Source organism: Aptenodytes forsteri, unplaced genomic scaffold (assembly GCF_000699145.1).
Source record: "Aptenodytes forsteri isolate BGI_AS27 unplaced genomic scaffold, ASM69914v1 Scaffold51, whole genome shotgun sequence".
NCBI lineage: Eukaryota > Metazoa > Chordata > Aves > Sphenisciformes > Spheniscidae > Aptenodytes > Aptenodytes forsteri.
Genome location: NW_008795495.1, coordinates 4,805,472 through 4,830,220, shown reverse-complemented (window position 1 = coordinate 4,830,220; position 24,749 = coordinate 4,805,472). Strand labels below are relative to the sequence as shown.

The 24,749-nt window shown below is 34.4% G+C and overlaps 1 protein-coding gene across 1 annotated transcript in view; it reads left to right on the top strand.

The window, feature by feature from the left end:
• MYCBP2 (MYC binding protein 2, E3 ubiquitin protein ligase) overlaps window positions 1–24,749 on the top strand; it is a gene marked incomplete at its 5' end in the record, with an annotated part of 194,066 nt that overhangs the window by 76,474 nt on the left and 92,843 nt on the right. Inside the window, 19 exons of the mRNA XM_009281730.1 lie at window positions 1,194–1,366; window positions 2,472–2,597; window positions 2,696–2,823; window positions 4,600–4,691; window positions 5,735–5,869; window positions 5,952–6,035; window positions 7,271–7,367; window positions 9,252–9,444; window positions 10,071–10,345; window positions 11,285–11,506; window positions 13,190–13,381; window positions 14,563–14,769; window positions 15,527–15,658; window positions 16,197–16,375; window positions 19,255–19,397; window positions 20,208–20,308; window positions 21,474–21,692; window positions 23,162–23,387; window positions 23,754–23,869. Of these exons, the coding sequence (XP_009280005.1) occupies window positions 1,194–1,366; window positions 2,472–2,597; window positions 2,696–2,823; window positions 4,600–4,691; window positions 5,735–5,869; window positions 5,952–6,035; window positions 7,271–7,367; window positions 9,252–9,444; window positions 10,071–10,345; window positions 11,285–11,506; window positions 13,190–13,381; window positions 14,563–14,769; window positions 15,527–15,658; window positions 16,197–16,375; window positions 19,255–19,397; window positions 20,208–20,308; window positions 21,474–21,692; window positions 23,162–23,387; window positions 23,754–23,869 (3,040 nt within the window). The remainder of the gene's footprint in view (window positions 1–1,193; window positions 1,367–2,471; window positions 2,598–2,695; window positions 2,824–4,599; window positions 4,692–5,734; window positions 5,870–5,951; window positions 6,036–7,270; window positions 7,368–9,251; window positions 9,445–10,070; window positions 10,346–11,284; window positions 11,507–13,189; window positions 13,382–14,562; window positions 14,770–15,526; window positions 15,659–16,196; window positions 16,376–19,254; window positions 19,398–20,207; window positions 20,309–21,473; window positions 21,693–23,161; window positions 23,388–23,753; window positions 23,870–24,749) is intronic.

The following is a 24,749-nucleotide window of genomic DNA, read 5'->3' as shown; positions in this document are numbered from 1 at the left end:
CATCCCCATGATGAATTTTGGGGACTGTAGAACTAAATCTAGAGCTTAAATGCTTAACTGAAGAATGGATTCTTGGAGTCTGTGGAGATTTATTTCTGTGTTATATCCCATTCTTGTTTAATAGAAAATATTAAAACAGTCTAAAGAAGAGACATGTTAATGAATATGCCTATTAGTAGTGAAATATTTGGTATATTAATTATTATTCCTGGGCATTTTTATTCATGCCTATTTAAATGAAGGGGGCACCTTCTCTGTACAGAGAGACAACGTTCTTGATTACATGGATTTTAAAGTTTTTCTTCACAGCTTTGTGACTTACTTTTTCAGTTAGTAGTGAAATTCAAGTGGTTAAATAATTTCATATGTATATGTGTGTGTGTATAAACTTGCACATTGCTAACTCATTGAAATTCTGAATACATATGATTTCTTATAATTTTTTAGTTAAAACTATTTCTTTCTCCATTAGTTAGATCATCTTAGCCCCATTTGGATTTTTGGAACAGTGTACCAAGTGAAAATTCCTTTTGTGCTTATTCAGAACACTCCCATAGGCCGATGTCTTCTAACTGTTTCTTCCTTTCACATAGTGATATCAAAGACTTCATTTTTTTTAATTTTCTTTTTCTCCATGTTAATCTATAGTATAGAAAGTCTTTGTGTTCCCTTGTTTGGGAATGCTGCCCTTTTCTATAAACCCTTAAATGCTCTTAAGGTGATATTATCTGTTTATAAAAGCCCAAACAAAATATGTTGGATTTCTCAAGATCTTTTTACTCTTATTTGAAGGTGAGTAACCCTTTTACTTTCATTTGGCATCTGTATCATTTTTGAGCACATCTGCCATTATATCTAATACTTTGCTAGTTACTTCATGCTTCTTAATAGATTATGCCATTTTAATATTTATTAACTTTGAAAAGTGTCTAACATTTTCTGAAATTTTTAAACCCATAATATGACTGTTTGACTTGAAGTACAAAAAGAATGTTTTTGTGTCTTTCCATTTTCTAGTGTGTTAAGCTAGTAAAGTTTATACGTATTTGGTGTTATGATGTTCAATTTTAAGAGTTTGTACTAGCAGATCTACATTTTTTCTTAAAGAGCTTATAAAATTTAATTATCAGTTAGATTTTTGTATTTTTTTTAATAGGTGAAAGGTTTTTTTACTCTGTTTTGTCTTGCTCTAGGTTTCGACCAAATGCTAGGGAACTGTGGAGTTACAATGCAGTAGTTGCCGATTCCAGACTTCCCTCAGCTCCAGACATGCAATCCCGGTGTAGTATTTTGAGTCCAGAACTTGCTCTACCAACAGGTTCCAAAGCTCTAACCACCAGATCTCATGCAGCTTTGCACATTCTAGGTATACATTTATAGTTGATGAGTCAGAAGCTTAGATGAAATAAAGAAATATTACTTAATGTATAAATGAATTGTAATCTAACAGCTTTCTGACTTTTTTGAGTTAAAATTTTACTTTGTAATCTTTCACCATTGCTCTTAACACTTATGATCTGGCTGATATGCATTAATTTTAATCAAAATAGTTATCTTCTGCCATCTTAATGGTGCTAGAGGATTTTAGAGTTCTGATGGAACCTGCTACTAGAGGTCAGCAGAATAAAGTTAAGAGACTAGGTGATCTTTTTGGACAGTCTGCAGAATAAAGTCAGTACTATTAAGTTAACCTGGAGTCTCCAAAAGACAGGAAAAAAGTGCTATTAAATAAGCTATTTTTATTTTAAAGTAAACACAATATCTAAAGTTAGAACTTGCTCTTTGCAGTTTTGTATAATGGGGCACTAAGAGTAATATTTCCTTTTGTAGTCTAAAAAGCCTACCAAAACAAAAAATAATGCCACTGTGTTAATGTATAAACTGGCCATATGCAACGTACCGTGCTTCAGAGCACAGCTTTGGAAGTTATTTTAGCTCGCTTGCTCACTGATTGTGAAGAGTGATCAGTTCCTTGTCCTGCTCCCTTCATTGTGTGTTAGAGATGTGATAAGTTTTAACTTGAACAGTACTTTTTTGTGTCTGAGTCAGAGTAAGGCATGTTAGGTACCCATGTGTATGAAACAAAATGCCTTTTATGAAGGCTCTCAAATCTGCCCATAATTCAGTTACTACTTCAATTCTTTTTTGGTAATAAGGGAAATGTAAAAAGGAAAAAAAAAAAATAATGAAAGTGTTGCTGGCAATGTATTTACCATGGGAAAAGTTGCAAAGTAGATTTAATCACATTTCTTAGTTATTCTGGAAAATAAATTAAATTAAATCGATCTTCAGTAGTGAACCTTGAGATTCTACAGCAGTGACCCCTGACCTAATCAAAGCTATAATGATATTTGGTAGCTTATATGTGGTTTAGGGACAAAACATCTTTTTAACTAGTATTCATTTCCATTTCACTGATTATAATCAACAGTAAGAAATTTTGAGTTGTTCTTGGTTTTACTTTCTTTTAGGTTGTCTTGATACTTTGGCTGCTATGCAGGACTTAAAAATGGGTGTAGCAAATACAGAAGAAGAGACTCAAGCAGTAATGAAAGTTTATTCTAAAGAAGACTATAGTGTTGTTAACAGATTTGAAAGTATGTACACAGTAAAATTTTATAGCACAAGCTGATCAGGCTTGTGGAATAAAAAGCTAAGATAGATTAACTGTATTTTTGTTGGTTTTTTTCTGCAGGTCATGGAGGAGGCTGGGGTTATTCAGCCCACTCAGTAGAAGCTATCCGTTTCTGTGCTGATACGGATATTTTGTTAGGTGGTCTTGGTCTTTTTGGAGGTAGGGGTGAATACACTGCTAAAATAAAGGTAAGGGGTTTTTTTCATTTTGTTTTAAGCAATATTATGTTTCAAAATCAGAAGTTTAGAAATGCCACCTAAAACAATGATTAATTTTATTTCTTGATGAATGAGTAGTTTACTGGATATTAAAAGCATTAGTAATAGAACTAGAAGAAGACTTCTCAGTGAGAAGTAATGAACCTTATGCAGGTAATTATGCGGATGGAGTAGAGATCTGAGAATTACCATTCTTAATTGTCAAGAATTGGCCCATTCTTACCTTCATTAAATGCTATGCCATCTTACAGGTGTCTTGAGCAGATACGACAGTAGGTAGAACAGTTCTGTGATCTATCTGCACAAAGCTCAGAGGTCCACCTGCAGAAAATTGGTGTTGTGGGCTTCAAGTTAGAATCACATCCTATGTCAGAATACATGAAGGACTGCTTCTCAAAAACAGAAAGAGAGCGCTTATCAGTAGCTGGAATTCCTTTGGTACCAGCTGAGCCATTGCTTCCCACTGTCCCTGCCACTTCTTTCTCAGACTGCTCTCTGGATAGCTTCTCAGCTGGGATTCTTCAACTGAGAGTAAAGGACACCAAACATACTTAACTCTGCTTTGTGCCAAAAGTGAGGATGATTAGGGCTGGAGCATGTGCGCTGATTTTAAATAAATAAACAAACCTGGCTTTGGATAAAAAAGCTCACATAAACACACAGTTTGATGACAGAGCTCTGGTTTCTGATAAGTAGCTTCTGTTCCTGCATTTAATAAGGATTTCGGAACTTTCCCAAAACACATTGTAAAGGAAGGATCTAATGTGTGTCCGAGATTTGTATTAGATGTGTATATTTGGAATATATTATTGTTGTTACTTGTCATTTACTGGGTTATTGAGTTTTCTTTTTCTGTTTTCAGGTGAATAGGTATTAAGGTTTGTTTTAGGGAAGTGGATGGCATATGCTTAGCAATAACATTTGCATAAGACAACAGAGATCCAAAATAAGTAGCTGTACTTTATTCTAGTTTAACACAATGACTGAGAATTGCAAATAGTTAAGGAAAGCCAAGAAACTTAACAAAAAAAAAAAAAGCATGACTAATGTTTAAATACTAAAGGTCGTAACCCTATGAAAGCACTCAAGTATTATTTTTTTCAATTTGTTTCTGGTTGTCTAGGGTTAGCTTATAGCCAAGATAAGATTTGCCAGTCCTACCACAGATGAACTGTGTATTAAATAGGCGTTTGCAAGAGAAGTCATAGACATGTATTGTAGTTCTTTTTCAAACTGATCAAACAGTAGAAGTGATTTTTGACCGAGTAAGAAACCCAAGTTCTTTTGAAAAAGGTATCATATTTTGTCCTAGTCACTAACCATTTATGACACTATTGACTAGCTCTGCTAAACAGTCAGGCTGTCCCTTTCCAGAGAAGTTGAGTATATCTTCAGTGCATTTAAATCTATGATGGAAAGCCTGCACTTTCTGCCCAACTTTGCCTTTTTTTAGATGCTTTGCATTTGACTTGCCTGCAAGATTTAGGGAGTTTCTCTGCGTAAGAATATATCTGGGCATAAGGCTGGGAGGTCAGTATCAATTGCTGTTTTTTAAAAATTAATGACATTACAAAATCCTGACTTCCAGATGGGAATTTGCCTGTCAGTGACAGTAACTAGCGATTACTTTTGGGAAGGGGAAAGAACAGTAGTAGACAGTTTCCAGAATGCCAGACAGGAAAAAGTGGTATTATGAGGTTTCTAACAGCTAAGATGCATTTTTACCTTTTTTTCGTACTCCACCAGTTGTTTGAATTGGGTCCAGATGGGGGAGACCATGAGACTGATGGAGATCTTCTTGCTGAAACAGATGTCTTGGCATATGATTGTGCTGCTAGGTAAGATGTTTTCCTTACCTACTTCTATCTACTTTTTGATCTTTATTTTCACTTTCTTCATACACATTTTAAAATCACTTTAAATATCAACAGAGATGATCTACATCATTAGAAGTTTGTAGCAAGTGATGTAAAACTTACCCAACACACTTTGAGTGTAAAGTAGTAAAACACCAAATACCTCACCAAGCCATTATGGTACTACATTAAAAGAAGGAAAAATCATCTCACACTTGCTCATGTATAAATCAAAGTCAAATCCCATATTCCTGTGATGAGAAGACAAGACAAACAAAACGTTGCAGCAGCTTTTTTGAATACTTCTATTAAAAGGATGTTTTGAAGCACAAATGGGTACTTGCATTGAACAACTCATCATTAAACTTACTGCAACATTAAATTATCATAACCAAAAGGTTTATTGTGCTTCAGCTCATTAGAATACAAGCAGTTACTACTTGAAAGATTTTGTGCATATGGATGGGGTTAGCCATGTTTTAACCCTGTTATAAAATAATTTAACATTCAAATCATTCATGACTAACTCTTTTAGGTTTAATTCTTATGTATCAATACCCCTAAATATATATTCTATTACTTTCTTAAATATTCATGTGTAATTCCTAAGAATTTATGTATAAGCTTTTGTCATTTCCAAAAAATTACCCAGAATTTTCTGAAATAAAAGAATATAAGTAATACTTTACTTGCAGTATTATGTATTAAATGTAATTGGGTTTGTGTGTGTTAATTTAACTTAATCTCTTCTTACTCTATTTGGCATTTGATACCTGATTGTTTCAAAATGCAAGATCAAGCTAGCCTTAGGCATTTATAGGTCCTTCTGAATTACTATTTTTTTTTTTATTACTACAGTATTTTTCAACAAAATATTTTTTAAATGTTGAATATAAATAGTTACTTGAGATTAATAACTTAATTTCATTACTTCTCAATTTTCTTTTATAAGCGGGGTGTAATTCGTTAAAGATTAATCTGAAAACTAATTCACATATATCTTTTTCAAAATTTACTTCTCCCAGAGAGAAGTATGCAATGATGTTTGATGAACCAGTACTCCTACAAGCTGGCTGGTGGTATGTAGCCTGGGCAAGAGTGTCAGGACCTAGCAGTGATTGTGGATCTCATGGACAGGCCTCTATTACTACAGATGATGGGTATATTTTTTTTCTATATTTTTTTAATGTAAAGAAGAGTTCTAATATTGCTTGAATAATAATTGGATTATTTCTCTTTCAGTGTTGTATTTCAGTTTAAAAGTTCCAAGAAATCAAATAACGGTACAGATGTTAATGCAGGGCAGATCCCGCAGTTACTGTACAGGTAATATTTTGACCTCTATTTAGAACAATTTATTGACATGTTTTTTAAACAGAGGCTCTGATAAAGTAAGCATATGTTTAATGAAATTATTATTGTATTAAGCTAAGGAAAACAGTATCTGAAAAATTTAGGGAAAACTTAGTGTCTTTGAGAAAAGTAATAAATCCATTATACCAACATTTATTTCTTTGCAGGTTTTTTTTAAAAGGTCATTCTTCATATATTATGTTCTGAGACTTTCATTTAGTTCTGTAGAGCCTCATGATTTCATCTAACATGCTTCATTTTTTTGCTAGTTGGGAAGTATTCTATTTAGTGGGCCTCAGTTTAGGAGCAGTATACTATCAAACAGATGATTTTAATGAAAAAAAAACAACCAAACAAACCCAGAAACGAATTGTGCTTTACAATGTTACCATAAATTTATTATTCCCATGATAAATGTTATGTAACTGTTTTAAAAAGCAAGGACTCTTTCACTGTATTGCTAATATGTTTTTTCAGATTTCCTCAGATATACACAAGACCTAATTTTTATATTTTATGTGTGTGTATGTATATATATTTCCCCCTGCCCCCACATTTATTCTGAAACTTGGAATTTCTTCATACCCGTTCTCTTGCTATGTCCTTTCTAAGCATGTCCTTTTCAGGGTCCCTTATCAGAACAGCTCACTTCTGCAGGTAAGCTTTGTGTCCATAGACCCCTACGTGTCCAGAGGAAGGTTTCATTTTGACTGATGCACATAAAGTCCTGGCATAACCTATTAATCGTTTGGGTGATTTCTATGGAGAGATGGCTGTAGCCAAAGACAAACAAGCCTTAGGGCCTTTGAAGGAAGGATATGGCTGAAGAGCCATGAGTGGCACAAAAGGAAAGGTGCTGCAGTAACAGGTGCTGCCTGTATTCTTTACCTCCACAAAGCTATTGTTCTTTAAGGAATAACTTTTCTAGTCTTAAAAATGTCACCTGAAGAAATACAGTAAATACTTGTAATAATTTCATATGTAATTAGATCTCGACTTTATTATCATCAGAATTCTGCCAGCTGAACAGAATTCAAGATACTTGATTGCTGGTCTAGAAGGATTAGGAACTGGAGGAAGTTATGCTGAAATTGAACATTTTTTGGATAATTAACTTAAACTTTTTTCCCACTTTCATTCCACTTGAACAATGCAAACAGTAAACACTTGGTACAGATTTCAAGTCAGTTCTTAAATTGTTCTTCCAGGCTGCCAACAAGTGATGGCAGTGCATCCAAAGGAAAACAGCAAACCAGTGAACCTGTGCATATTTTAAAGAGATCTTTTGCCAGAACTGTCTCAGTGGTGAGTATTATCAAGGATCATCTGTTTCCTATAAATTCATTCATATGTAGAATACTGAAACATGTATGTGTGGAAATAACTAATGATTTTTTCTATCTGCTTTATCAAGCAGAAGTTAGGTACGCTGGTATATAGAACACTATATTTTTTTTTACTTTTTCTGAAGATTTCAGATGTAAACTTAAACCTAAGCTAAGCTTGGTATTGACCTGAGGATGAGAGCCTAGAAATGTATTTGTTTACAAGTTTAGTTTACTTTTCATGTGTAAGTTACTTAGTTTTGAGGGGTTTTTTGGGGGTGTGGGGTTGAGTTTGTACTTACAGGTTATATTCAATGTACAAGACTTACTCCCTGCCAAGAAATTAATATTAGCAGGGCTTTTAGAGTTTTGAGGGAGCTTTACTATATGCTGTCTTCCATGGCTTTTAAATTACTGTCATTAATTAGTCACTGGTGAGATTCATCTTCCTCTTAGATGCATTCCAATATACATTGAGGATCAGATAGCATTTAATTAAACTTTGCTAAGCTGAGGTAAGGAGTATTAATAGGCACAGTGAACTGCAACTATTAATAGAAGATAGTCTGCAGTTCTTCATCTACAGCTGGTGGTTAGTCAAATTTTGAGGAATACTGCATTAAGTTGAAATGCAATATTATAATGCAGGGTAAGACCAATTCCGTCTTCATGTTTTTGAAGTACAGTCCCTTCCTTATCTGTTACAAGCAATCATTATTTGATTTTCAGTTCCATCCTGGTTTATGTTTTATACTGTATTACATGTACTGTCAGTATTCTCAGCTGATAGTTACAGTGAAGTTATTGCCTCCATATGGACTCTCACAGTCCAGTTTTCTTAACCAGCTTGCTTTCCTTCATTTATGTATTCTCCATTTCTTCAGTATTCTGTAATGATCAGGATGATTTTCTCCTGTTGAGGTTTCTTCTAGAAATGTATTATCTACATGATTTGCATTTTTAATAATCATATTATCAAAATGTTAATAGCTACTCAATATATGTTTGCTTAAAAATATTTGCATTAAGCTATGAACTCCTATGGCTTTTAATACTTCGCATTGTATCCTCCCTCTTTGTTATCTTGCTGCTGTTATCCCTCACCAGAGATCTGAATTGGGATGAGAGGAGAGTTTTGGCTTTCTGGAGCATTAGGCATTTTATAACTAACTTTGAACAATCAGCTTGATTGTTGTAGCTTGAAGGTATACCTGCAGCTTGAAGGTATTCAATACCAAATACTTGCTGTTTGCCTTCTGAGGTACAACTTTATTAAACTACCAACCACATTTAATAATAGTAGAAAAAAAATCTTTGGACAAATGAAACTTCTTAAATCCTCAAATTTCTTGTGGACTATCATGTGCTTCTGTCAAACTTTCAAGTACTGTAAATGTGCTATAGTTCCCATGATCCTGCAGATCATAACTGTTTAAAAACAAAACAAAGACAGACCTGAAAAGTCTTTACTGTTGTGACAAGAATGTATTCTGTTAAAAGTAGGTATTACACTATTCGTATGCAGGCGTAGCAAGTAAAATTTACTGAAAAATCTGTATTACAGGTGAATTCAAACAGTTGGTAATTCTTAAATAACTGACTCTTCCACATGTAATATTGTAACAGGTTTAAAATTGCTTTTAGCATATTACACTGACATATTCCCTACATTCTCAGTGCTCTTTTTTATTCTCAAGCAAATAAGATTTGTGTGTTGTATGGTAGATGTGTATAGACATAAATATGTTTTCATAATAAATATGGATATAGATGCTATTTGCTTTTCATCTTACTCTGATGCTGAAAGTTCACTTTTGTTTTTAACACAAAATCTGTCTTCTGTGTCCTTCGTACCCTGAAATAGGAGTGCTTTGAATCTTTATTGAGCATTCTTCACTGGAGCTGGACAACACTGGTCCTAGGAGTTGAAGAACTTCGTGGACTTAAAGGATTCCAATACACTGCTACTCTTTTGGATTTAGAAAGGTTGCGTTTTGTGGGCACTTGCTGCCTGAGGTTGCTGAGGGTCTACACCTGTGAAATATATCCAATATCAGGTATTCCTTTTCATTCACTTGTTTCATATTTATCAGCAAATAATAATCTACAGGACACTGAAAACTTGATCTAAGTATTCATGTAGGGTATGCTATAAGATGAAATTGCTTATAGAGGTGGGTTTATCGGAGCAATTAAGAGACTTACTGTCAGAAATGGGATATTTGCAACAATCTGCACAACCAAGCATCCAACACCACACGTTTACACTGTAATTCATGTCTATTTAAAAGTTAATTTGTTGTTTGGCTTTACAGTTGAGTTCTTTTGGACTATTTTGTATCTTCTTTTTTCCCATTTCTTTACATAGTAGCTGCCTTGGTGGTGAGCACAGTTTAAATTTGAAAGATGGTATCTGTTTTTCATGCCTGTAGTTTAACAACACTCATATTAAAATGCAGCGTATATTATGAAAGATCAGAAAATTGGAAGTTTCTGATGTTCAGGTTTCTTCAAAGTAGTTTAACACCCTTCACTGTATGAATTTTGAAAGTAACTTCTCTGAATGTGGATTCATCAATGTTGCTAAATTCTAGTTGTTCTATTTATGTGTAAAATGTGCATTTTTATATGAAAATGTTTCATCTATTGTATATTTAATGTTCCTCTTTGTGTTACCCTCTAGCTACAGCTAAGGCAGTTGTAGAAGAAACCAGCAAACTAGCAGATTGCATTGGAAAAACTAGGACCTTGCTGAGAAAAATTTTATCTGAAGGAGTTGATCATTGCATGGTGAAGTTAGACAATGATCCACAAGGGTATCTCAGTCAGCCCCTGAGTCTTTTAGAAGCTGTTCTTCAGGAATGCCATAATACGTTCACAGCTTGCTTTCATTCATTTTACCCAACACCGGCTCTCCAGTGGGCATGTCTTTGTGACTTGCTGAATTGTTTGGATCAGGTACATTAAAATGGCAGAAGTAAATATTACAACTTAGCTTGCCCTCTTGCTCAAAGAGCAGCCAAGCCGAATTTAAAACCTTTATTCCTTTTTTGTGTTTATCCCGGTTTGCAACTTGAATTCTGCTGTGGTTTGGTTTTTTTAAATAATTGGGGGGGGGGGAGTTTAAAGTGTCCAAGCTCAACAAGAGCCTTGGAACTTCTGTCTCCCTTAGCAGTAAGATTCTCTCTGGGACAGTGAAGAAAATCTGTGGTGCTGGTAACTGTCAGCACCTGCTTTTTCAGTGTTGAGGCCATGCCTTATATGTGATTACTCTTGCTGCACGTTGCTTAGGAGCATACATGTGGCATTTTTTATACTCATACTTGAGTAATTTCTCATTATTAAATGTTCCAACAGTGCTCTGATCCAGCAAAGTATATGAGAAGCTGGCAATATTCTTCTGTAATCAAAAACTTTCTTCTAAGTATCTTGCTTATTGTGAATGAGCATCCCACATCTAAACAGTGTAGTTGCTGACTTGCATTGATTGTAGTGAGATGTAAGCAATTTGCTTCTTTGCATGAAAATTCGTTTAGCATATAAAAATTCGAGGAAGAATAAGTTCTTTAATATATTATTCTATTTAAATTGTTTGATTAATTATAATAAGTGCTTTGTCTTCAAAGGGTGCCATAATTTCAAAAGTAATTTTAAATGGGTTTATTATTTTAAAACACGTCAACCAACAAATTTTAATTACTCCTGTTTGAAAGATCTAAATGGAAGCTCATGAGAGAAGATAATGTAAAATTCACAGGAAAGCTAGCAGTATATGAAATTATCTAAATTATTTTTATAATTACTATAAAACTGGAAAGTTCCTTTCAAAAGTAGTTTCTCCCTCATTTACTTTGAATGCAATGGTGCCATTCTATTAATTTCTTTTTATGTTTTTAGGACATCCAGGAAGCAAACTTCAAAACCTCCAGTAGCCGGCTTCTTGCGGCTGTTATGTCTGCTCTCTGCCATACTTCAGTAAAACTGACCTCTATCTTTCCGATTGCTTATGATGGAGAGGCGTTGCTGCGATCAATGGTCAAACAAGTCAGCACTGAGAATGACTCTGCTCTGGCCCATCGTTTTCCTCTTTTGGTTGCACACATGGAAAAACTTAGTCAGGTTAGGATATATTCTAAAAATTTAACAACTTGTTTTACTTTGCAACAAAAAACAGTTATGTAAGTTGAAGTTTTAGCTTTATAAGGATGTAGCTGAATTCGCCTGACTGTTTTCTTTCTAAAAGGCTTGTTTCAGAAACTCACTATTTTATCCAATTTTCATCTTTCAGTCTGAAATATTCCAATTATTTCTTGTTTGGAGAATGTCTGAGCAAAAATTATTCTTATTTATTTTGGAATATTAAATTGGCAGAAATATAGTTTAGAGTTGTCTTCTGTTGCGTAGTGTTTTCTGCAACAGTTTTTCAGCTTTTTCATGTGATCTCAAGAATGAACATGTGAATAGATTCAGTGTTTTGAGGAAGAGCTAACACAGCTTTGGTAATAAAAAGTCATGTCTCAAGCTGGAGTTTTTAAAGGAGTCAACAAGCAGGTGGACAAGGGAAGCCCAGTTCATATAGTTCTATCAAAGGTTATTGAACAATTTCCTAATCAGGGGCTCTCGAATGCTGTATTTTTGCAGTTCTGTTATTCCAGAATAGTTTTACAGGAATGAAAAGGGTAAATATGATAATCAAAGATATGGGATTACTAAATAGCATTCTTCACTTTAGAAGACAAAAGGGGTAAGACCTTATGAAATTTTGAATGATGCATGAAAGGTAAATAAAGGATAATTGTTGAGTCTTCCAATACCAAAAGTTTTGAGCAACCAGAGACCTTAACAAAAGGTAAGTTCAAAAGATTGCTGTTCTTCGTAAAATACACAGTTAAACTGTGGAACATAGTTCTGTAGGCCATTATTATGCTAAAAGCTTTCACAGACTTAGAAAGCACCTGCACAATTTAATGAAGAAAAAAAAAATCACCGAAAGCTATTAAATGCAAAGGTAGTATTTCTGTCTTGGGTACAGCTGCTTCTTAACTGCTAAAGATAGAAAGAGTTCTGTGCGGGTATCTGGACAGGTTTGCTTGACCTGATTGTCTTCCCTATCGGCTCGCTACTTGGATATTTTTGGGAGACAAAATGGTGAGAAGGACAAACCTTTGATTTCTATCAGTAGAGCTGATTTTATTTGTCCTTATTGGGAATGACTTTCAGTATGGATAACTGTTTTGAAAAACAGTGAATGTCACTGCTAGGTAGAAGACACAGTAGATGCCTAAGCTTAGATTTGTTTCACAGTCTTCGTTCAGTAAAGTAACAAGTGTTTTTTATAAGCATCCCACCACTGGTTTTATCGTACCTGTTTGCACAGGAGATTCTCTTCGCTAACATCAAAGCCAAAAAGCTTCTGAGTTTAAGACAATGATATGAGGAGTTTCATAGGTACCTATATATCCATTGTATTCTAACGTATGCTTTATAGATAGCCCTCCTTGCCATACTACAAGAAAAGCTCTCTCCTGAGAAGGACACCTATATATCTTTCCAATGCAATAAATAAAGTCAACACCACCTCATTCTGGAAATTGGAATATTAATCAGTTTTTTGACAAAGGAATACATAGTGTGATAGTTTTGAGAATTTTAAATTTTTTTTTCCTTACCCTCTAGACATTTCTTACTTTTAAGAAGTCATGGGTTTTTCAATTACCTAATGCTTATAATATGTGAAAATTAACGTGTTTTTTTTTTAAAGTAAGAACAATGTCATTTGTCATATTTCTCTTCATAATGCAGAGTGAAGAAAATGTTTCAGGGATGACAAGCTTTCGGGAAGTGCTGGAAAAGATGTTGGTCATTGTTGTTTTACCAGTACGGAACAGCCTTAGAAGAGAAAACGAACTTTTCTCTTCACATCTGGTTTCTAATACTTGTGGGTTGCTCGCTAGTATTGTGAGTGAGCTTACAGCATCGGCATTAGGATCTGAGGTAAAGCTTCTGTAAAATCATTACTAGAAGTCTTTCAGGACAAGTATATTATGAATGTGGACAAGTATATTATGAATGTGATACAGGCTGTGGCAGGAATTATATAGATCTGCAGATCTTTCACAGATACTGGAATTCTCAGTTCTCAGTAGCTTTCAGATGTTTAACATAAATTTAAAAGCATGTATTCACTGTATTAAGGAAGTACTGTTGATAATTAGCTACTTCATTATGGCCGCAGAATAGTGCAAATTGTTTACAAAAAGGCAATTTTTCTTTTGAGTGCTTCTCTTTTTGCATGCATGTCTCTGCACGTATACACTCAAAATATTTGTTCGGTGCTCACTGGAGGCAGTGCCGCATACCTCAGCATCTCTGTGCCTCTCATGGTATCACGGGTGCTTCGTGTGTTCTAATCCTATCTGCTCTTGATTATGGGTCAGAATTGATAATGTGTTTTGGTTTATGCATTGTATCTTTCTCCTTTATATGTAAGGTACTCCTTACACATATCTTCCTTTATATATTCAATATTATATGTGTATTATATTTGTCTATATCATTAGACTTTTTCTGGTTTATTTGCTTTGTTTTGAAATTGAGAGTGGTACTGAGTTCAACTTCTTAAAATCCAGAGATTCATAATCACGCACAGAAGTTCCCTTTAACGAGGCTATAATGTCATTAAATGATGGAAACTGATTTTATTAAGGGGATGTCACTGTCTCTGGATTATCAGCAGACATTTTTCACAGAACCGAGTTTTTGATAACATCTTGATTAAAGAAGTTTTCATTATTATGTAAGACCTGTATCTGTCCTCTCTTAATCTTGACCTTACCTAAGGCAGAAATACCTAACTCTTCTTGAAGCACATTTAAAATATATTTTGTGCTATTTTGTCCTATAAAATATATATCTAAATACTTGAAAAAATTAGGAAGCAGATTCCTAATTATTCCTAGTTAATTCCCAATTACCAGAAATTATATTTTCTTTTTTCTTTTTAGTTGATATTAAATAGAAGCCACAGTAGTGGCATATTCTATGTTTTATCAGTTGACTTTTAAAATTTAACCTGTTGAAAATCTGGTAATTTAATTCACTTGACTTTGCTTTATTAAAGTTGTCGAACATTTGGCAGTTAACATTTTCTGGTGCTTGTATTTAACTTTCTACAGGTTGATGGGCTGAACTCCCTCCATTCTGTCAAATCCACTCCAAACCGATTCACTAAAACAAGTCAGGGAAGAAGCTGGAATACTGGGAATGGATCCCCTGATGCAATATGTTTCTCTGTTGACAAACCCGGCATAGTTGTAGTAGGATTTTCTGTTTATGGTGGAGGAGGAATTCATGAGTATGAGTTGGAGGTATTAGTTGATGATGTAAGTACTGCATTTGAGAAACCAATTTGAACAAAAGTAACCTCGGAGTTTTTCATAGTATGTTTTTCAAAGTAATATTGTAATATTCTTATACAGTCTAGGCTACCAGTAAAACAGTGCACTGGTAGTAGGGTTTTTTGGTTTGCTTGTGGTGGTGATTTTTGTGGCATTGCAAGCTACATACCATATCCAGTAGGGTCCTTATCTTGATTATGGTCTTGAAATCTTACTTTATTACAAAAAGTATTTGAAGTATAGTGGGCTTTTCGCTTCCTGGAGCTAAACGTAAATTAGTACCCATTATCTCTCTGCAAACTGTGAAGGAAAATAAGAAATAAAGGAGACCAAATTAAAACATTTTAAGCCAAAAATTGAAGAAAGGGTTAGCCTACCAGCATGGTCAGGCTATAGCTACAGATGTTTCATGTGTTGTTGAAGTACTCTCTTAGAAGAAGCATAAAACTGTATTGTGTGTTCTTGTAATGAAGGAAAACCTCTGTTCTTTTACGCCCAGTTGTTCACTTTAACCGACTGTTCTAATCTCTTCCAAAGGGCAAGCATAGGTTGCCGTGGGAAATTAACCTCTCTGCTCAGTAATTTCCTTTTTAGCAGAAAGGCTTTACTGTTGACTCTGAACAGGTTTTTCAGCTTTATTTGTAATGCTGTGTGTAACAATTTATGCAAGAAAACAGTTGCATGAATGTGTCATGTATTTACATTATAAATGTATTAAAATAACTTTGTTTTTTTGAATCAGAGTGATCATACTGGAGATTCAACTCATTCTCATAGATGGACATCTTTAGAGTTGGTTAAAGGAACTTACACCACAGATGATTCTCCCAGTGACATAGCTGAAATCAGACTTGACAAAGTTGTGCCACTGAAGGTAAATAAGTGTGCATCTGTAGGTTTCATATGACTTCTTTCAATAACAAAAATCTGAATGTTAAATGTAAATTGTCTTTTTGTGTGCACATTTACAAATTAATCTTGACGTGTTTTCTTTATAAATTTTCAGTTTCACCCTGTAACTGAAAATTTCAAATCCCGGCAGCAAAAAGAAATTGTCTTAATTTTTATAATAGCATAAGATAGATTGTAATTGCTTAGTAATTTAGAATATTCTTGAATGTGCAACTCGTGTGTGTGCAATTTGGTAGCTAAATTTCTTGGGTACCTGGTCACTCTTCAAGTAATTAGAAGTAATATTCTACTAAAGTTATGGTCCATAGTTTGGGAACACGGAACAGCTTTGTCTTTTGTTAAATGCTGGATCTTTTTCAGTTAATTTCATTTGTCGAATGCTTTGAAGGACTTTTCAGACTCTCCAGTAATAATCTAAACTAACAGCTTTCATAATACCATCAAGCCTAACTTATATACTTGTTTTATACTGTGTACTGTTTTTGGCTCTCCTTTTTAAGGAAAATGTGAAATACGCAGTTCGTTTGAGGAATTATGGAAGCCGGACTGCCAATGGAGATGGAGGAATGACTACAGTTCAGTGTCCAGATGGTGTAACATTTACATTTAGTACATGCAGTCTGAGCAGTAATGGCACAAACCAAACGCGAGGACAAATTCCACAGATTCTTTATTACAGGTTTGTGTGTTGTCACGATCGTGAACAAAAACATCATAGTGCTATTATACCACATTTATTTTTGTGAAGTAACAGAAATAAATACATCTGGAGTGTGTTTGAAGGAAGAGCTTCTTTAAGAGCAATATTGTGTTCTTCCAGTGTAGTTTCAGACTTAAGTTATTTAGTGAAGACAGTTTTCAGGACACCAGTTGTACTGGTGCCTCTTCCAGTCTTGTTTTAGATTCTTTTTTTTTTTTGACTTGGCAAATAATTTGATAGTTGACCTCTTTACAAGGTCCATTGTCTACTGCTTTAAAGCTGTAGTATGTGAGACTGGTAAGATGCAAAACTTCAATCTCTGTTTTCTCTATAACCTAAGAGATTTTTGAGAGACTACTCACTGGAATGTTTCTGATTTCATTCAGTTCCTTCATCTGTTGCCAGAAAGGATTGCAACATGTAGTGAATCAAGTTCTGTTCATGTAGGAACTGTCTCCTCTCTTACTGTAGAGTTCAAAGGTATAAAAAGAGAAATTGCAACTGCCGGCAGAAAATCAGCTGAATCATCTGACTGTCCTGCAGGGAAGCTTTATTTTAGCCTTTCAGGATGATAGTAGGAATTCACTTAAGGTAGTGCTTTCTGCAAAAGCATTACTTGCATTTCTGAGGTGCTTACCCTCATGATATGCATGAAGACATGATTTTCAAAATGTGGCAGCACCTGAATATATGAATTATTACCATTATCTGTACGGCAAAAAAATGTGTCACACCTTTTATTCAAATCTCAATTTTTGTGGTAAAAGGTTGATCAACAGTAGATCCAAGGAGTAAAAGGAGCAAGGAATAGTAATTTACTTTGATATTTAATTATGTGCAAGATATACCTACCTAATAAAAGAGTAAGAGGGTAAAATAAGTAATGCTACAACAAATGATGTGTTTTGGACTAACAATCACAAGAACATATTGCTCTTAAAGTTTTAAAGGAGCTAAAATATGAAGAAATAAAGTTGCCAGCAAAATTATAGTAACAGTATATTTGAAGATACAGGATAGTTCTAAACTCTTTTAAAACATGAGATTGGCTGTACTGAAAGACTCAAAGATCCAGCTTGTCAGTAATAACAGTAATTGCTTATCAAAGAATGGAATTACAGTGGTGCATATCGATACTTTCCTTGATTTAGTCTCCTGGAATCTTGGACATCTGTGTTTAGGGAATTCCTCCAGCATTTGGAGGAATTTTGTTATGAAGTATCATAATTATGAAGCATCATATTATGTAAGAAGGAGGAAAGAAGACAAGGAAAACATTTATTCCCACTCCTAGAATTTCTGTTTCTGTATAAGCAAAAGGGGGAATAAAGGAGAAATAACAATTTCTTTGATTTCGGAAAAGCAAAGGACATAAAACTTCAGTAAATGGAAGCTTCAAGCCATTCTAACTTAATAATAAGCTAACACATAGCAAAAAAAACCCACACCAAAGTGCTGTCTTCAGATCAGAACAGTCTCAAGTTTTTTTGTTTCAACTGTGATAAAATTTTAAGAAGCTTTTCAAGGACTGTAATGGCACAACTCAGAACTGTTACAGAATAAATTAAGCTTTGTTTGGAAAATTTGCAGACTGCTGCCTGTAGTCACAATGTCTTTTGACGTTTGCTTGGACAACAGAAACCTAAATGTTATCTGATGAATGACTACGGTTATGAACTTAGTCAGTTTGAGGATTCCCAGTTTTGATATATGATGACTTAAGGTTTTGATTTGTCTACAGTAAAGCAACAAAAATGTTCAGTCAACTATTATAGAACAGAGCTTGTAAGATTCACACTCGATTTTATTTGAAGGATGCTCAAATACAAATAGAATTGTTGCTTATGCAAATGCCAGTAAAGGCCATACCGAAAGAAGTATGTTAATGCACTTCTGATTAGGGCAGAAATGCTTTGGAAGGATTTGTTGGGACTGTACCCAGTTGGAATTGCACCCGCTGTCAGTCACTAATAAATTCAAGTTAAAAAGCTTGAGGCTGACAGCAAAACTACAATTCTAGGACACATTGACAAAAAAAAAACCACTTTTTCTAAAAATGGTTGATTTAAGTCATAGAGAAGGATAGGTATCCTTGCTGTGCACTGAACTGCTCCAAGTAAAGTTTTTGAGCATTCTGAGGTGCCAGTCCTAGAATCCTAATGTTCTGGAATGATGTTTTGAAGGATCAAATCTTTCTGGACAAACATAGGAAATCCAGAAGAGAATGGGCAATTTTGCTTTACATGTTGACTAAGTGGTTTTGGTTGCGTATGCCAAGGCTGAATCACTACCATATTGAGGGTTTGAATTAGTTTATAATGATCATTCGACTGCTTTGAAAAAGCAAATCAAACCAGATCTTTTATATACCTGGATTTCAAAGATAAAACTATTTGTTAAGGGTAAGCCTAAGATTGTATTTCAAAACCAAAATTAATCTTTAGAATAGGGAGGGAGAATCTTTTTCGCTGTTACGATACTGCAGAAATATCCATTGAAAAAGTTTTACTCATTTCTGTGATGCATTTAGTGGTGTTCTGTTTTTATCAAGATAGGTGGTTGGCTTGGAAGAGCACAGCAATTAATATATTTCTGTGGTTTGAAAGGCATCTAGTCAAAAGAAACACTTCAGAAACATGCTTTTCATATTTTCTGCCAAATAAAAATAAAATTATTGCAGAGGGCTAACACTGAGGCATTGCCTCCAAGATATCCTCTGTGGTTTCTTTGATTGTTTCCTCTATTGCTTTATCATAAATTAATTGTTTTACTTATTCTATGCTAAAATTCAGTCAGTCATGTTATTTTAATATAATTTTGTATTTTGTGAACTAACTTTAACTTAATCCACCATTCAGGAGTGAGTATGATGGAGATCTGCAATCACAGCTTTTGAACAAAGCTAATGAAGAAGATAAAAATTGTAGCAGGGCTCTCTCTGTCGTGAGTGCTGTTGTACGAGCAGCCAAAGACCTGTTGCACAGGGCTCTTGCTGTAGATGGTAAGGTTTTTGTAAATTTTGAAAGTTAATTTTCATTTCAAAACTTTTCTTTGATAGCAAGAGATAATAGTGGAATATCAGTGATACAAAAATTGTGATATTTCTCTCTTGCTTTCCAAAGAATATTTTTCTGACCTATCATTACTGTAGGTATCAAACAGTGAGTAACGTTATAAGTCATTGAGTTGCACTTGAGATATCATAGATACCACGTATAAATTTTCTCATCGATTTAGCAAGTATCATATTAAAGCTGGTAAGGATTATTTATTTCCAAAAGATATGCTGTGATGATGCAAATATTTTATTGCATGTTTTGCACAGTGGTGGTAATCAGGAAGACTTGTGAATGTAATGCATAGGCACTTAAACATCCATTTTTGAGAAATGTAGACATTAGCCTTAAAACTGAATGGTTTTAAGCTACCGTCTTCAGCCATTCTAGTCACAATGTCCAGAATATTGCATAGTGCTATAGAAATTGATTTGGAGGGCTGGGAGGAGCTTGTTGTGCTAGCTTTTAAACCATAGAAAGTATGAACACAGTTTCACAAAATGGCAAAGAATGCAATAAAATTATGCTCTAAGAGGAGGAAATTTTTTAACAGAGAATGTATATAATGGCATGTTTATCTCAGGTGAACTCTGCAGGTTTAGAATTTGCCAATGCCTAGGTAATGAAAATAATTTGAAGTAAAAGCTACTGTAGAAACTAGAAGTTTAACTCATAAGAAGCAAACCAGAAAAATACGATGTGTTTTGAACCGTGGTACATTTATTAATATCTGTGTTGTAATTATCTTTGTTTAGCTGAAGACATTCCAGAACTACTCAGCTCTTCCAGTCTGTTTTCAATGCTGCTTCCCCTCATAATAGCCTACATAGGACCAGTAGCGGCAGCTATTCCCAAGGTATGCTCCTCAATAGAAATTACTGAAGAAATTTAAGAATGTTATACAAGGAAAAGGTTTACTCTGAAAATCTGAACATGTTGATTTCTTATGATTTTATGAATTAATGATTTATATTTTGACCACGTGACTCATACATTTTCCAAGAGTCAGGAATTTTAAAAACATGTCATGTTTTAAAAATGGCTTTTTTTTTTTTAACTTACATTGAAGACATTATGAAAAAAATACCTTAAGGAAGCAGAGGGAAAGATGACAGGCTTTAACAGTAGGAAAAGACAAAAAGTTAGAAGGATCTGGATGTACGACTCATTTATCGATGAATATTGGTGGGATGAAATGTTTTTTTTTATATTATGTAAATCCTATTTTTACAATAAATATCCAAAGCAGTGGTAGCTGCTCATTAAGATTATTTCTTTCCATTTTAGAGATGGGAAGATGTGAGCTATAAATAAAAATATTGTTACTTTTCAGTGGCAGAGCATTTTCCACGTGCCTGGTCTGGAACACTTCTGAAATCTATTATTAGATTTACAAAACTCATTAATCCTTAGCTGGTAGACACTGTTGTCTTTTATTGCTTTATCATGAACTATAAGCTCTTTTAACTGCTCTTTAAAGGGGGAGGAAAGAGGACTGGCCACTTAAAATCTAACAGATTCATTTCATTAAAAATAGTTTCAAATTTTAGTTATCTTGTACCGTGATGAATTGGAATTTAGAACCAAGTGTTTTGCTTTAGCAGTGTTCCTCTCCTTTGAAAATGTCATAAAGATTACAGAGAACAATGCGGTGCTTAACACTACATGCATTAAAATATGTTGAGGAGTTGAAAAAAGTAATATTAATGTTGTTATAAAACAAAGTATAACTGGACTGTGACTTCAATTGTTAGAGAATGTGTTTTAGTGAAGGTGTCTCGGAGTTGTGTACAGATTTTTTGTTTCAGATTTGGCAAGTCTCTAACAAGAGTATTTGAGATTAATGTAGTGATGCTTTTTCTGTCAGGATTGTGTACATGCAGAATTGGAAAATGACTGAATGAATTGTAGTGGTATTCTGAGACGATCCAAAACAACCACTGTAGAGAATTGTAAGTTCGCGAGTATTGTTTTCACCCAGTCATAAGTGATACTTTATTGCGTGTGGTGTTACGTTACAGGTTGCTGTTGAGGTCTTTGGTCTAGTACAACAGTTACTTCCTTCTGTGGCAGTTCTGAATCAGAAATATGCCCCTCCAGCTTTTAACCCAAATCAGTCTACAGACAGCACCACCGGAAACCAACCGGAACAAGGGCTTTCAGCTTGTACTACCTCCAATCACTATGCTGTTGTAGAAAGTGAGCATCCCTATAAACCTGCCTGTGTTACGCACTATAAGGTAAGCACCATTTCTAAGGGCGCATGCAGTTTCTTCAAAGATTTTGACACGTGGGTTTTGTTTCATCAACACTTACTATCTGAAAAATTGTTGCTGTGGATGATAATTCACATTGTCTAATATAGGAGACAGTTTCCTATATTATTACTGTACTGCTTTCTGGAGAAACCTCTGTTTGTCCAGTAAGTATAGTGAAAACTATAGTGGAACTAGTGTAGTTTTAACCCCCTAATGCAGGTATCAACTGTAAGTCCCTAAATTTGCTCAGTCTTAGATTTTACTACTGTCGTGCAGTTTCTTTGCTCTAACTGTACAGACTGTAGAAGTTGGAAGTCTTTTTGTATACGTTATCTAATAATATCTCAGACTTTCTTACCTAATGCTAAAACAATGCTTTGTAAAAATAACCTAACATCAATTCTAGTCAAATTAATATGCATTATAGTGTGGGGATCCCTATGCTGGCTATTGCTGGTCTGCAAATTTAAATTCTTCATTAATTACGTTCACTTAGACCACGATTTGGCATTGCAGAAGTCTCTGAAGTCCTCTTAACTGTATTAAGTCACTCTGAGGTAGAATTCATGCCGCCTTACATGGACGACTATTGCAATAAGACTAGATTTTCCTCAATGTCAATAGAGAAAGGGAGGTTTTTTCTAGTTGAGTAAAGCTCTGAGGTATAAATTACATGCCTGAGAGAGAAATCCCGTGTTTAACTTCTTGAAATAGTGAGTTCTGCAGTTGCATTGATTCCACGACTGTAAATCCAGAGGTAGCAAACCTGGAATCAAGTAAGAGCTGGAGGAGGTCATTAATTACTATGCCACTTGCTTGTCCTGTGAGACAGCAAGACGTCCACTGCAGAAAATGTAGTTATATAATTTTCCTGATGAAACGATGCTTATTATTGTTCTAAAAGTTTATAAGGCTTTTCTGAAGCCTTAGGCTTAGTTGTTACTGCTTTTGAATTTCTGTAGCTATATGCTATCGTACTGCAGGCCATACTCACAAGTGTGATTCAGCTGCTGTGTACTTTTCTAGGATTGCACAAAACATACTGAATGTGTTTGTTGAAGTTTACATTTAAAAAGGTATTTGAGAGTTAATTATTTGTAGTAGTCTGTGGTTGTTTTGTTTAATGATCCTGTGCAGAGTTCTTAAAAACAATCACAAATGTTACCATAAGCACAAATACTTAATCTGAACATAACTTACAATATCTGATTATAATTCAGTAAGGTGTAAAGCATTTCAGGTATATCTGAATTTCAAACAATAAACTAGGTTAATGTTAAATCTAAAGCATATCAAAACAACTGTACAGAATTACATAACTGAATCACTTTCATAGGCTAAAGAGTTAAAACTAAATGTACATGAAGAAATAAATGTAAAAAAAAAAAAAAAACCCCCCCCACCAATAACCCCCCAAAATTGCACATAATTAGACTATTGTTTTGTTTTAGGTGACTTTTCCTGAATGTGTCAGGTGGATAACAATAGAATTTGACACTCAGTGTGGCACTGCTCAATCAGAGGATGTTCTTCGTTTACTAATTCCTGTCAGAATTGCACAGAGTCTGGGATTTGGACCAAAGCATGCTTCTGTTCATGAAAACCTTAATTCATGGATAGAACTGAAAAAATTCTCTGGATCTTCAGGATGGCCTACAATGGTATTAGTATTGCCAGGTAATAAATAGATACTGCAGTAATTTCTTTTAATATGAATTATTAAAATAATGAAAGTAAGTTTCATTTTGCTGCAAAATTATCTTACAAAACAAAGTTGAAGAAGTGTCTTCATCCAAGCTGGCAAGAGTTCATTATGAGCGATTGGTTGTACATCAGTTGGTTATGTTTATATTAGGTTTCTGGTTTGAAGTGTTGATCTGCGTGTTATTCATGGTTTTACATATACACGTTACATATATACGTAGACATGTTACATATAAAGCCTAGGTTTCATATATGCTCACATAAAAGAAACATAAAAAAGAGGAGAAATACTAAAATTTTGTTTTTATTTATTTTATGTATCCTTTTACTTCCTATAAGGAAATGAAGCTCTTTTTTCTCTCGAGACTGCGTCAGACTATGTGAAGGATGAAAAGGCTTGTTTTTATGGTTTCAAATGTTATGCAATTGGATATGAATTTAGTCCATCTGATGAGGAGGTAAGGAAGAAGTGAAATGGCTACAATTCCTGCACCTATTAATTCTCTCCTATAAGGCCATTTTTTTTTTTGGTAAATATAACTGTATTTCCACTTCTGACTAAATAACATTAGCAAAATATTTTTCAATTAATTTCATCTAAGTTTTTAACATTTTTTTGTTACAGACATTACTTGTTTGGAATTCTTTAAATATTATTCTTGTTTGGAATTCTTTAATTATTATTGGGATGTTTTTTTGGTTGGTTTTTTAGTAACTGACAGTCTGCAAATACATAGCATGATTTTATCTAGTATGTCAATGGGATATGAAATTTCCTGAAATTCTGACCTGGTCTTCCATCATAAATCCAAAGGATTGGGGCTTTCAGATACACAATGATTCATATTTTACTGTCACTGCCAATTATGGGATGACAAACTTGCATTATTTTTCCAGTATTCACTCATACCAGAACTTTCAGACTCCCTGGAAATGCTGTGCTCATTTAGGCTACCTGAGATTTTGCACAGCAGTCACCTCATCTTGACTTTAAGGACATGAGTCGTTTCCACTACTGTTTCTTTGTTGCAATGGGAAGATAAAATTTCTTCATGACCTTGGGCCAGTGCTTTTTTTTTTTTGGCTTATTTTAAGAGATCACTGAAAATACTTAATATGCTTTATAATAATTCCAGAAAAGTAGCCCTTTATCTTGGGAGTCTTTGGGCCTGTTGCTTCACGTGAATTTCACAAGGTCTGCATCTTGCTTCCACTACAACCCTCTCAGATTTACCTCGTCTTATTCCTGGATTCTGCTCAAGCTAAATCATGTCTGGTAGAATTAAATCTGGCCAGGGACATCAAGGGCAACAAGAAAAGATTCTATAGGTACAT